This window comes from Hippopotamus amphibius, chromosome 2 (genome assembly GCF_030028045.1).
Source record: "Hippopotamus amphibius kiboko isolate mHipAmp2 chromosome 2, mHipAmp2.hap2, whole genome shotgun sequence".
NCBI lineage: Eukaryota > Metazoa > Chordata > Mammalia > Artiodactyla > Hippopotamidae > Hippopotamus > Hippopotamus amphibius.
The window spans coordinates 187899476-187914400 of NC_080187.1; the positions used below are offsets into that span (position 1 = coordinate 187899476).

At 38.3% G+C, this 14925-nt stretch overlaps 1 protein-coding gene across 1 annotated transcript; it reads left to right on the plus strand.

Annotated features, from left to right (window-relative positions):
- The first annotated feature begins 6128 nt into the window (after positions 1 to 6128).
- On the plus strand, positions 6129 to 14521 carry LOC130846157 (E3 ubiquitin-protein ligase RNF4-like). The gene is made up of 2 exons (XM_057724210.1): positions 6129 to 6262; positions 13265 to 14521. Exon 2 carries the CDS (start codon positions 13511 to 13513, stop codon positions 14078 to 14080), a length of 570 nt encoding a protein of 189 aa, XP_057580193.1. The 5' UTR covers positions 6129 to 6262; positions 13265 to 13510; the 3' UTR covers positions 14081 to 14521.
- Positions 14522 to 14925: the final 404 nt, after the last annotated feature.

A 14925-nucleotide genomic window follows, 5' to 3' on the forward strand; every position in this document is an offset into this window, starting at 1 on the left:
TGTGTTCAGTACTTATAGATCACTCCTCTTCTAACCCCTTTGTTCAAACAGGAAAATGGTCTTCAAATATCATTTTGGAGAAGAGTGTAAACTCCTGATGTATAGGGTTTGGCTCACACTGGAAGGGGCATCAGTGATCTGCATTTTACAAATGAGGAACAGCATCCCCAAGAAGTTAAATGACTTAGGGTGACACAGCTGTCTGCTGGAAGGCCTGGCTTCTGTCTTTTAAGTATAATTCCATTCCTTGGGCTAAGAAATGAAGAATGTGCAGACTCTTAAGAGGGAGCAAAAGTGTCTGGAGGATTTCATATTTTAGCAAGCAGTAGAACTAAATGAAAAATACTAGACTAAGAAATTTCAAGGCATAATTTTATACTTGATGACCAGCTTTGTGCATTTTAAAAAAATTAGACTATGAATTTGAGTTAGTTAGTGCTAGGTACTGACAAGATGAATAAAACAACACTGCTCTCAAATTGCCTTAGCGGAGGAGTAGACGTGCACTTGAACAATTAAAACATATCCTGACAGAGTATAGCATAGTTATGCCCAAAGAACTAGGTGATCGGAAAATGTGTTCAGGGAATAAAAAACTTTAGGTTCATTGTACAGTTCTGCTTTTCTTTCTTAAGGAACTTCCATATTGTTTTCCATAGTGGCTGTGCCAATCTACATTCTCACCAACTGTGTACTAGGGTTCCCTTTTCTCCAATATTTATATTTCTGCCTAACTAACTTCCATTACAAAAACTTTAGGTAAGTGTTAGGGAAGCCATTTGCTTGTGTTGAGACTTACTGGGTAGTGGTTCTTCCAATTGGTAAATGGGACCTGAGGTAAGGAGGTAAAATTATAAGACGTACAGAGGTATGACAGGTGTGGATAATTCCAAACAGTGGAGGGAGGGTACCTGGGTGTAGACTTGTAGAAGCTCAGCTGAGCAGATTGAGGGATGCCTTATTTAGACCGGTAACCCTCCACTCTGGATGTACATTAGAATCACCTGTGGAACTTAATAAAAAATACCAGCTCTAAAAGACAAAGTCTATTAAAAAAAATACCCAGCTTCCCAGGCACCAATCCAGACCAATAAATCACAGTCTGTAAGTATGGAGCCCAGATATCAATATTACTGTTTTGTTTTTTAAATTAAGACCTTGTGTTTTTAGAGCAGTTTTAGGTTCACAGCAGAATTGAGGGGAAGGTACAGTTATTTCCCATATTCCTCTTGCCCCCACACATGCATAGATAGCCTCCCCCATTATCAACATCGCCGACCAGAGTGGTACACTTGTTACAACTGATGAACCTACACTGACACATCATAATCAACAAGGTCCATAATTGAAGATCACTCTTGGTGTTTTGCTCTATAGGTACATACTATGTATAATGAGATGTATCCATCATTATACTGCCCTAAAAATCCTATGTACTCTGCCTATTTATTTCTCCCACCCCTGGCAATCACTGATCTTTTTGTCTCCAAAGTTTTCCTTATTCAGAATGTTATATCCAGAATCATACAGTATGTAGCTTTTTCATATTGATTTTTTTCACAGTTACATGCATTTAAAGTTCCTCCATGTCTTTTCACGATAACTCATTTTTTAGCTTTGAATAATATTCTATTGTCTGGATGTACCACAGTCTATCCATTCAACTACTGAAGTACATCTTGGTTTGGTCCAAATTTTGGCAATTATGGATAAAGCTGATATAATGGCATGTGCAGATTTTTGTGGACATAAGTTTTCACAATGTTGTTTGTTTAAATTTCTAGATAGTTCTTATGTGCAGCCAAGGTTGAGACCCATCGGGTTAAATCATAAAGGACTTTTTGTTCCATGTCACTCAACAGCAGAACTGTTTTGTGAAAAGCTGCTTTGCTGGCCAGTGGTTCAATGTAATGCCCCTTTGGAGCATGCCTTAGTCCCCCATTTCAGAAGACAAGATTGATCAAAGAGGAGAAATACTGGAGCTTAATTAAGCTTATTAAATATAACTGCAACAAATAAGTAAATAAATAAAACTGCAATGCAAATTGTTTCAATTTCAGTAATAATTAGATCTGGTTGAGGTGGGATGAACTGGGAGGTTGGGATTGACATACACCTATATTAATATGTATAAAATAGATGACTAATAAAAAATTGTACACTAAATATATGCAGTTTATTGTATGTCAATTATATATCAATAAAATCCTTTTTTTTTTAAAAAAAAGAATTATATCTTATATACTGACATGGAAGAATACCCGTGCTATATTGCTGAAACAAAAAAGCAGTTTCTTGAAAATACATATTGTAAGCCATTATATACAAGCACATGCATTTTATATTTGTATAACACACCAAAGCAGGTCTGGTAGGTAATGTCCTGCATAGTTGTTACTTAAGGCATGAATGAGGAGTAAATAAAGAAGAGAAAACTAACTTGTTGGAAAATCAATTTGCTAAAAGGCATTTTCCTTATTCAGTTGCTGCTTTTCTGAAACCATATGTATTGGGGGGAGAGGGGAGGGATTTGGGGGCAGGATGAGAGTGGAGGAGTAGAAGGGGAAATGGTAGGCTCAGACCCTAAGCAGTAGTGTTTCCCTCCTACTGCTCACCATGGCCAACAGTAGGGCCTGTGACTGGCTCTTCTAAACACTGGGGGATGTGGCAGCTGAGCCAACCACCACCTACCATGGCCTGGCCAGATGGAAGGAGGGTGGAAGCCACAATATTCCCCCATCCTCCCAGGCAGAGGGCTCGTCTCACCCCAGGCTATGCTGATGAAAGGGCCCAAGGAAGTTGTCTCTCAGTTTGGGGCAAACTGATTATTTGAAGAATTATTTGGCTAATTGATACATAACATTTTTTTTTTAGGAAATTGATTTTATAATTATTCTAAAATTGTCCCCCTCATCATTAAATAATGAAAATAAATAAAAAAATATCATAAACCCCTGTAATCTCATAACAGGATTACCACGTTTTGGATCCCATTGCATTCCCTTAATGTGTAACTATCACTCTCCATTTTATGTTATGGCTATTTTTAAAATTTTATCTTTGTTAAATAGTTCTCCTTGCATTTCCTTATAATTCCCCATTTAGAAGAATTTAGAACGATACAAGAAACCAGGGAAAGACAGCAGTTGATTGGATGCAGATTCTATAACTGCAGGGAAAGCCCAAAGGAACCCCCTACCTTAACTGAGCAAAGCAAGTGATAGAGAAAAAGCCGTAAGGCGGGAGCCATGGCTTAAAGCAACTTACTAAGGTAAAGGGAGAAAAAACACACCTGGAAAAGAGTCTAAAGAAATATAGAAATGTGAGTTAGAATTCATCAATTTTAACCTGGAACTGCTCTGATGACCAAGGACCTACAAGGAAACATCAAGAGATGAGATTGTGACCGTAACTCAGTGGTTTGTGTATAATATTCTTCAAGAATGGTGCTCAGATCTTGGCAACTGTGGCAGTCATCCTGCTCATCCCTCATTTCAGAGAATCAGCGTTTGCCATCTCAGGTACTCCAAGCTGAGGTGCTACCTCTGATCCCATTTTTATACAGATTTAAAACAAACTACATTAACCTTTTAACTTTTTCCCTCAACCTCTCTAAGCAGATATACCAACAAGAAAAGGTCCAATAATGTATACAACAACCTCTTAACAATGTTTACCTAGGGGCAGGGGCTAAGAGAAGATGGAGGCAGACTTTTAAAATATAATTCTACATACTTCTATATGATTTGAATTTTTACAATTTTTATTATTTGAGTGTATATTCATTATTTTCAAAAATAGAGAGTTTGTATAGGCAGAAAAAAAATTTGTTAATCCCACCACCAAGAGATGATTACTTAGTGTTCATCTTTTGATGTGGTTAGCTTTTCAGGAGATTTTAATTTTTGTTCTATATTTTAAAAAAATGGTCACTGTTATTACTATTATGTTTATTACTGAAATTTTTTTGAAATAATAATTTTTATATCTCACTTCTTTTTCACTGTCCCCAATGAAAACGGCATAAAAGGAAACAATACAGAGAACTGGCAAATGTTCTTTTCTAGTTTTTGTTAACAACTACTCTCCCAATACACTTGGGCTATTGCTTTTTACTTACATTTCTTATATTGTAAACTCTTGAGGTAAAACTCAAAGCCTTTCTTTAATAAAATCAGTATTTTGTCTGTGATGTAGCCATCAAGATTTTAGGGCCAAAAATTAGCCTCATCTTTCCTTGAATTCTAGGCTTTTACAAAAAAATTGAAGACTAAAATTTGGGTCCCAGATATCTTATACGAAATAAAGTATCTGTGAGTATCTTAATTGGAAACTTTATGCATTAAAAACTATTCTGATACTTTAGAGAGTACAAGAAGGGCTAATACAAAAAAAAAAAAAACCTAGTAAATATTATTAAAAATCTACATTTTGATCATGTATTAAGTACTTACTATGCACTAAATTCCATACATCTTCTCTCATTAATTGGATACTGAGTTATTCATCATTTTTGGTCCTCCACAACATAGATGATTAAAAAGTCTACGAAACTAAAGAGAGATTTTTATCTCTATAGCACACAGGCCCACTGAAGACCACAGTGATGTGCAGGCTTCCTCTCCCCCATGGGCTACTTCCTCTTTTTACTGTTTCCACTCAGAAAAAACAAAGAGGACTCTTGATGCCACACAATGTCATACTGTTATTTGAAGTCATTTTCTAGGTATACTAAGCTGTCTGCAACTATGCATACCATTTTCATCATCTGAAGAGTCAGTGACCATCTTAGGTCAAGTTCTTGCAGAAGCAGGCCCTGAGCCAGGGATTTGGATGTAAGTGATTTAGTATTAAGAAAAGGCTTCCAGGAGAAACCAATAAGGTCATGGGGGATGAAGGATAGGGAATGGGAAGAAGCCAAATAAGGGTGTGATTTCAGAAGTCCTACACCTGTGCCCACAGGAGTTCAGAACAAAGGAACAGACGTCAGAGTTTGTCCTACCTTGAAGCAAAGGAGCTGGGCTTTGGTACTCCACATCAGCCTGGCTTTGGCTATAGGCTGCCAGGAGGGTGAAGTGGGGGTGAAACGTAGAACTCCTAGATACTTCTAGCTCACTCCAGTGCCTGAGGGTAATTTGTAGGACTAGGAGTAATGTGCAGGTGCTCGCTGATACCAGCAAAATATGAAAAAGCTGGGGATGGGTTCATAGACCATGGGTGGGGCATCAGTTTGCTACTGTGAGTTTCCTGTTAACTTCCTCCACTGGGCCCACAACATATGTAATCCCTAATTTCCATTAAAAGTTCAAAGTTTCTAAGGGGCTAGCATTAAAGTGTGAATGCCATCAAACTCAGACTTGAGTTTAAATCCTAATTCCACAGAAGGAATGGGAAAAGTCATACTACTCCTCACCCCACAAAAGAAATCGGAAATGTCATTACTACTGTCGTGATTCTTTGTCACCATATCCACAAAATGGAAGAATCATCCCTACATCATAAAGTTTGCTCATTTATTTGATCAATCATTCCTTCAATGAATATGGGGTGTCTACTCTGACACAGGTTCTGTTCAAGGGTTATTCTGAAAAGGGGTGGTGATAAGAAGAGCTCCGTAAAATGTAACGCTCTAGGCAACTGCTTTTATTTCCAGTAGTTGTTTATTTTCACAGCTCACTAGAAAATATAAAATTACCTAAAACCACAGCAAGGAGATACAATGGAAAACTTCTTGGTACTGAGCAGGTTTTTCAAAGAGAAAGAGGAAGAGAGAGAAACAGAGTCTGTGTATAGGCTGGGGTCCCTGGTCGTCAGCCCTTAAATACCCACAGTGACCCCATCATTGGAACAAACAAAAGCAGCCCTGTTAATTTCCAAAACTTCTAGTCACACGTACTGCCGCCATTGAGAATCACTCTTCTAGAGAATGAGAGTTGCTGATCTAATGACTAGGAAAAACAAATCAACCAACCAACCAACCCGGTCCTTCCCCTTTCTCGGAAAACATGAGACTTCAGAGAGACTAGGGACGGGAAAGACCGCTTTTCTAACCTGGAACAGCGCTTTCTGCCCAGAGACTTGTGACGAGCTACCACGGGCTCGGATTTTGATTGGACAGTTGAGAAACTAAAAGAGCGGGTTAAAAGGAGAGAAAACCCCGGTGTTTTCTGCCATCGGGTGGGTGGGATAAGCGCCGCGACTCCCGCTTCGTGACCTTGACTGTTCTTCACAGGGCGCTGCGGCCAGGCTGGGCGCGTTCACCGTGAGTACCGGCTCCCGCGCTGCCCCCTTCCTCGGCTTCTCCCTTTCCTCCCTGGCCTTTGGCTCCCTGGTCCTCTTTCTCGGCCCAGTGTGGTCAGGCACCCGGGTTCGGCTCGTTGAGGGTCGGTCCTGAGCCGACCAGCAAGCCGCGGAGAGGCTAGAAAGTGGCAGGCCGCTGCAGCGCAGGCTTCCTGCTCTATTCTCACTGGATGGCTACCCAGGCAGGACAGGGCGCAACCGGACAAAATAGGTCATCGGTGAGCTGCTGGGTGCGTGGGTGGAGTCCAGGGGGGTGGGCACTGTTTTGCGGGGCTGCCCGGTGTCACCTCGAGGGTTCTCTTTCCCTGAATGCAGAGCGGAGGAGCGGCAGGCCAGTCACGAGGGTGGTGATCCGACGAGAGACAGGTGTTTGTGGGAGCTAAGACCAGGACTGACTCAGTAAGCAGGTCGGCGCATCAAGTGGAGCACTGCGCACTGCACCCTCCTCTCGGCTCCCCCCATGTTCTTCTGGGGCTCCCAAGTTCTAGGGCTTGTATCTACATCTAGATATCTCACACTGCTTTGTGTAACATTTCTATGGCATCTTAGGTGTTTCTTTTCGTTAAAGCTTTATTGAAGTATAATTCACAAACCATAAAATTCACCTATTTACAATGTACTTCAGTGGGTTACAGTATATTCATGGAGTTGTGCAACCATCTTCTCAATATTGGAACATTTTCATCACCCCCAAAAGAAACACTGTACTGATTAGCCATCACTCCCTACTTCTCCTCAGTCACTCCCAGCCCTAAGGAACCACTAATCCTTCTGTCCCTATGGATTTGCCTGTTGATATATCATATAACTGGAATCATACAGTATGTGGTCTTCTGTGATTGGCTTCTGTCATTTGATGTTTTCAAAGATCATCCATTATAGCAAGTATTGGTACTGTGTTTCTTTTTATTTCATTGTAGGAATATAACACATTTTGTTTATTCATTCATGAGTTAATGAGCATTTGGGTTGTTTCCATTTTTTGGCTATTAAAAGATAAAACTATTATTGACATTCGTGTACAAGTTTTCAGTGTGAACATAAGTTTCCAGTTCTGTTGGGTATATACCTAGGAGTGGAATTGCTAGGTCATATGGTAACTATATGTTTACTATATAGTTATATTTACCTCCTGAGGAACTGCCAGACTGTTTTCCAAAGGTGCCACACCATTTTACCTTCCCAACAGCAGTATATGAGTCCCAATTTTTCTACATCCCTGATAACACTTATTTTTTCTTCCAGTTATATTGAGATATAATTGATATACAGCACTATACAAGTTTAAGGTGTTATATCATGAAATGATTATCACAGTAAATTTAGTGAATATCTGTCATTTCATATGGATACAAAATTAAAGAAATAGAAAAAAAATTGTTTTCCTTGTGATAAGAACTCTTAGGATTTACTCTCTTAACATTTATATATAACATCCTGCTGTTAATTATATTTATCATGTTATACATTACATCCCTATACTTATTTATCTTATAACTGGAAATTTGTACCTTTTGACTGCCTTCATTGAATTCCCCCTCCCACAGCCCCCTGCCTCTGGTAACTACAAATATGATCTCTCTTACTATGAGTTTGTTTTTGAAGTATAATTGACCTACAACACTATATTAGTTCCTGTCACACAATGTAGTGATTTGATATTTCTATACATTTCAAAATAGTCCCCATGATTATAGTGTCACCATACAAAGATATTACATAGTTATTGACTGTATTCTCCACACTGTACATTCTATACCTATGATTCATTTATTTTGCAACTGGAAGTTTGTACCTCTTAATCTCCCTCACTGATTTCTTTCCTCTGCCACCCCCTCTCCTCTGGCAACCACCTGTTTGTTCTCTGTAATTATAACTCTTTTTCTGTTTTGTTATATTTGTTCATTTGTTCTGATTTTTAGATTTCACATATAAGTGAAATCAGATAGTATTTGTCCTTCTCTGACTTATTTCACTTAGCACAAAACCCTCTAGGTCCATCCATGTTGTCACAAAAGGCAAGATTTCATTCTTTTTTATGGCTGAATAACACACCAGAAATTCTTTATCCATTCATTTACTGATGGGCATTTAGGTTGCTTCCATATCTTGGCCATTGTAAATAATGCTGCAATGAACACAGGGGTGCATATATTTTTTTCTAATTAGTGTTTTTGTTTTGTTTGGATAAATATTCAGGAGTAGAAATGCTGGATCACATAGTAGTTCTATTTTTAATTTTTTGAGTAATCTCCATACTGCTTTCCATAGTGGCTGCACCAGTTACATTCCCACCATCAGTTCACAAGGGTTCCCCTTTCTCCACATCCTCACCAACACTTGTTATTTGTTATCTTTTTGATAATAGCCATTCTGATGGGTGTGAGGTGATACCTCATTGTGGTTTTGACTTGCATTTCCCTGATGATTAGTGATGTTGAGCATCTTTTCATATGTCTATAGCCATCTGTATGTCTTCCTTGGAAAAATGCCTATTCAGACCCTCTGCCTATTTTTTAATCAGGTTTTTTTTTTTTTTTTTTTGATGTTGAGTTGTATGAGTTCTTTGTATATTGTGGATATTAACCCCTTATTGGATATATCATTTACAAATACCTTCTCCTATTCAGTAGGTGGCCTTTTTATTTTGTTAATAGTTTCCTTCACTGTGCAAAAGCTTAGATGCAGTCACATTTGGTTATTTTTGCTTTCATTTCCCTTGCCTGAGGAGACATATTCAAAGAAATATTACTAAGACCAATGTCAGAGAGCTTACTGCCTTTGTTTTCTTCTAGAAGTTTTATTGTTTCAGGTCTTACATTTAAATCTTTAATCCATTTAGAATTTATTTTTGTGTATAGTGTGAGAAAGTAATCCAGTTGGTTTTTTGCATGTAGCTGTCCAGTTTTCCCAACATCATTTACTGAAGAGGCTATCTTTTCCCCATTGTATATTCTTGCCTCCTTTGTCCAGGATTAATTGCCCTTATAAGTGTGGGTTCATTTCTGGCCACTCTGTTCTGTTCCACTGATCTATGTGTCTGTTTTTGTGCCAGTACTATATTGTTTTGATGACTATAGCTTTGTAGTATAGTTTGGAACCAGGGCATGTGATATCTTCAACTTTGTTCTTCTTTCTCAAGATTATTTTGGCTATTCAGGGTTTATTATGTTTCCATAGAAATTTCAGAATTATTTGTTCTAGTTCTGTGAAGAATGCCACTGGTATTTTGATAGGGATTGCACTGAATCTGTAGATTACCTTGGGTAGTATGGTCATTTTAGCAATATTAATTCTTCCAATCCATGAGCACAGTGTACCTTTCCATCTGTTTGTGTCATCTTCAATTTCTTTCATTACTGTTTTATAGTTTTTTTAGTACAGGTCTTTTGCCTCCTTAGTTAGATTAAGTCTTACGTATTTTATTCTTTTTGATATGATTGTGAATGGAACTGTTGTCTTTCTTTTTTCCCCAGCATCACAACAGGGTTCATTGTTTCTTCAGGACTGTTTTCTTAATTTCTCTTTCTGATAGCTCATTGTTAATATATAGAAATGCAAAAGATTTCTGTATATTAATTTTGTATCCTGCTACTTTACCAAATTCATTAATGAATTCTAATAGTTTTTTTGGTGGTGTCTTTAGGGTTTTCTACATATAGTATAATGTCATCTGCAAACAGTGACAGTTTTACTTCTTTCTTTCTAACTTGGATTCCTTTTTTTTTTTTTTTTTTTTTTTTATTATTTTATTTTATTTTTTTGGGGGGTACACCAGGTTCAATCAACTGTTTCTATACACATATCCCCATATTCCCTCCCTTCCTTGACGCCCCCCCCCTCGATTCCCCCCCACCCTCCCTGCCCCAGTCCTCCAAGGCATCTTCCATCCTCGAGTTGAACTCCCTTTGTGGATTCCTTTTTTTAAAAAATTTTATTTTTTGGCTGTGTTGGGTCTTTATTGCTGTGTATGGGCTTTCTCTAGTTGCAGTGAGCAGGGGCTACTCTTTGTTGCAGTGCACAGGCTTCTCATTGTGGTGGCTTCTCTTGTTATGGAGCATGGGCTCTAGGCATGCAGGCTTCAGTAGTTGCAGCACTCAGGCTCAGTAGTTGTGGCTCGTGGGGTATAGAGCACAGGCTCAGTAGTTGTGGCACAAAGGCTTAGTTGCTCCATGGCATATGAGATCTTCCTGGCCCAGGGACTGAATCCATGTCCCTTGCATTGGCAGGCAGATTCTTAACCACTGCGCCACCAGGGAAATCCCTAACTTGGATTCTTTTTATTTCTTTTTCTTGTCTGATTGCTATGGTTAGAACTTCCAATACTATGTTGAATAAAAGTAGAGAGATTAAGTATCCTTGTCTTGTTCCTGATCTCAGAGGAAATAGTTTTAGCTTTTCACCACTGAGTATAATGTTAGTTGTGGGCTTGTCATATATGGCCTTTATTATGTTGAGGTATGTTCCCTCTATAACCACTTCATTGAGAGTTTTTAATCATAAGTAAATACTGAATTTTGTCAAAACCTTTTTTTTTGGTGTCTATTGAAATGATCATATGATTTTTATTATTCAGTTTGTTAATGTGTTGTATCACATTGATTGATTTGTGGATACTGAGCCATCCTTACATCTCTGGGATAAATCCCTCTATGTATGATCCTTTTAAGGTATTGTTGAATTTAATTTGCTAATATTTTGTTGAGGATTTTTGCATCTATGTTCATCAGGGATATTGGCCTGTAATTTTCCTTTTTTTGTGATATCTGTTTGGTTTTGGCATCAGAGTGATGCTGGTCTTGTAAAATGAGTTCAGAAGCATTCCTTCCTCTGCATTTTTTAGGAATAGTTTGAGAAGGATAGATGTTAACTATTCTCTAAATGGTAGAATTCACCTGTGAAGCCATATGGTCATGGGCGTTTTTTTTGGGGGGGGGGGGTTGGGAGTTTTTTGATTACTGATTCAATTTCATTACTGGTAATTGGTGTGTTCATATTTTCTGTTTCTTCTTGGTTCAGTCTTGGGAGATTGTACATTTCTAGGATTTTCTCCCTAGAATTTTTTCTTCTAGATTGTCCACTTTATTGGCATATAATTATTCCCAGTAACCTCTTATGATCCTTGGTATTTCTGTGGTGTTGGTTGTAACTTCTCCTTTTTCATTTCTGTTTTCATTTATTTGGGCCCTTTCTCATTTTTTCTTGATGAGTCTGGCTAGAGGTTGATCAATTTTGTTTATCTTTTCAAAAACGCAGCTCTTAGTTTCATTGATCTTCTCTATTTTTTTAAGTCCCTATTTCATTTATTTCCACTCTTATCTTTATGATTTCTTTCCTTTCACTAACTTTGAGTATTGTTTGTTTTTCTTTTTCTAGTTCCTCTAGGTTGTAAGGTTAGGTTGTTTGAGATTTTTCTTATTTCCTGAGTTAGGCTTGTATCACTATAAACTTCCCTCTTAGAACTGCTTCTACTGTGTCCCATAGATTTTTGGATCATTGCATTTTTGCTTTCATTTGTCTCCAGGTATGTTTTTAATTTCTTCTTTGATTTCTTCAGTGATCCATTAGTTGTTTAGTGGCATATTGTTTAGCCCCCATGTATTTGTGTTTTTTGTGTTTTTTTTCCTTGTAGTTGATTTCTAGTCTCATAGTATTGTCATTGGAAAAGATGCTTGATATGATTTCAGTTTTCTTAAATTTACTGAGACTTGTTTTGCGGCCTAGTATGTGATCTATTCTGGAGAATATACCATGTGCACTTGAAAAGAATTTGTATTCCGCTGCTTTTGCATGGAATGTTCTATATACATCTATTATGTCCATTTTTTCTAATGTGTTGTTTAAGGCTAGTGTTTCCTTATTGATTTTCTGTCTAGATGATCTGTCCATTGATGTATGTGGGGTGTTAAAGTCCCCTACTATTCTCATGTTATTGTCAATTTCTCCCTTTATGTCTGTTCATATTTGCTTTATGTATTTAGGTGCTTCTGTGCTTGGGTGAACACTTGTTATTATCTATCTTTTTAATTATAGTCATCCTAGTGAGTATGAAATGGTATCTAATTATGGCTTTGATTTGCATTTCTCTAATGATGACTAATGATGCATTATTTTTAAATTACAAAATAATTTTTTAAATATTTATTTTATTTATTTATTTGGTTGTGCCAAGACTCAGTTGCAACAGGTGAGTTCCTTAGTTGCGGCTTGCTAGCTCCTTAGTTGTGTCATGCACACTCTTAGTTGCAGCATGCATGCGGGATCTAGTTCCCTGACCAGGGATTGAACCCAGGCCCCCTGCATTGGGAGTGCAGAGTCTTAACCACTGCACCACCAGGGAAGACCCTGCAAAATAATTTTTAAAACATATTTGCATGCTGAGGTTTTGAGAGCTTTAACTGTCTAGGTCACATGCCCCAATGTCACAGAGCCTAGACTCAAACCAAGTCTCTCTGTGGCTAATGCTTGAACTCCATCCCTTGTTCCTAGAACAAAATCTAGGATAAAACTCTTCATAACTTCACTTGCTGTCTCTATTAGAAAGGGATGATTATGGGCAAGATGAACCTCTGCCTAGACTAATTGGGTCATTTTTTATTTGCTACTAGAAACTCAAATTATCAAAGAGCTTCTTAGTCTCTCCATTTTTACTCTGAAAAAAAAATAAGTGTTTTCTTGAGATCCTCATAATGGATCTTGTATAAAGTAGTGACCTTTCTTGGTGTTTAATGATTTTGTGCTTCTCTTCATGTAAGTGCCCATTGGGCTTCTCCTTCTCTTGACTACCATCAGGACATGGAATTAGGAGGGACACAAAGTTTAAACTTTGTTTAAATGCACAGTTATCAAAAACTTTTGAGTACACATTTTCTCTATTTATCCATATATTTTATACTGCTGTCAATCTTATTTTAAGTATTACTAATTCTTAAATTTTCTCTCATTTTTTTCATTAAAAATTCAGATTGAGCGTTACGTGGCTCCCAGAAGACTCACCCCACCCCAGTGTGGGAACACTGCAGTTGTGGAGGTGGAGACAGGAATGGAACCAGAATCAGAGTTCAAATATACCAGAAAATCTGGGCTCTAAATTCTTATGTAAGCCAGAGAGTGACTGACCAAGAGCTGTGGGACATTGAGGACTTTAACATTCACTGTAAACTTTGGCACAGGTCACTTATTTCACTGAATACTGGATCCAAAAAGCACAATGAACACAAGAATGTGCTATGGTACCAGGGTGAATTCCAGACAATCACAAGAATTCTTTACACCAGGGGAAGAAGGCACAAATCCTGAGGTGATCTTGGAAGTGGAACTGATAGAACTTGAGGAAAGTGATGAAATAGTTGACCTCACTTGTGAATCTCTAGAACCTACAGTGATTGACCTAACTCATCATGACTCTGTTGTGATTACTGAAGAAAGGAGGAGGCCAAGGGGAAATACAAGATCACTCCAAGGCCAAACTGGCAGCCGTGTGGTTAGCAGTGATAAGGAGGGGTTGATGAGGGACAGAGATGTATCTGTGACCAACAGTGCCTATTATAATGCCCTGGAAGAAGAAACTTTAAGTTGCACACTACCTGGTTATATCCGGTGTCGGATTTGTATGGATGGGTACTCAGAGATTGAACTGAGTAAACGACACATCTACTCTACAGAATGTGGCCACATCTTCTGTAGTCAGTGCCTCTATACGTCCCTTAAATATACTAAAACCTGTCCAGTTTGTTTGAAAAACATCAGCTGCCATCAGTACCACCGCATCTATATATGATGTGTGCTATGTTGCTTAGGACAGACAACCTAGCTAGATTTTTCCATGTCATTGTGCAGAAGCTATGGGTTGTTGGCATTTGGTACACTGAGTTAAAAATGCCTGATTTTAAAAATTGCTCTCTGAAGTATATAAAAACCTTTTTCATTTCCCATACACTATGAGACTACCTTTTGATTTGTTTTGTTTCATGCTGTGGGACTGGACTTGGTTGTCATAGTGTGCCAGAGACTAGTAGTTGTCCTCAAAGCAAATTTTCCTTTTTCTCATAACAATTTAATTGGCCACATGTGAGCATTTTAGGTCATGTAAATAAGAGCAACATCCTAGAGATGATGGAGTAAGAAGATGGAAGGAACCTGAGAGACTGACAGCTTTGCAAACCAGAACCGCCTACAAGTTTGGGCTTTTACTTGAGAGATGAATAAACTTCATTCTTGTTTACACAACCATTATACTGAGTCTTGTTTAGAGCAATGGAAGCTTCATTTTAATTAATGGACCAGGCAGAGTGGTATCTTTCTGGTTTTTCTGAATTTCCTGACTCCACTGGAGTAGAAGGAAGTCAGTCCTTTCTGACCACCTCTCTAACCAGCGAGGTGGGGGTAGGTATACAAGCAGGCACCATGTCCTGCTGGGACTCCTAGTGGCCTCTGAAACCAGCCTGAGGAGTTGCCTAGACACACTGGAATCTAGAGTTATGGTTCTCTGCTCTCTGACCTGCCACACCAGAGAAACGCTGCCTTCACCCTAGGTTTACAAGTATGCCTGCCTTCCACTATACTGGTCAACTAATCAACAAGTTGGTGTACTTCTCTGTGAAGAAATACATCACTGCTCTACCA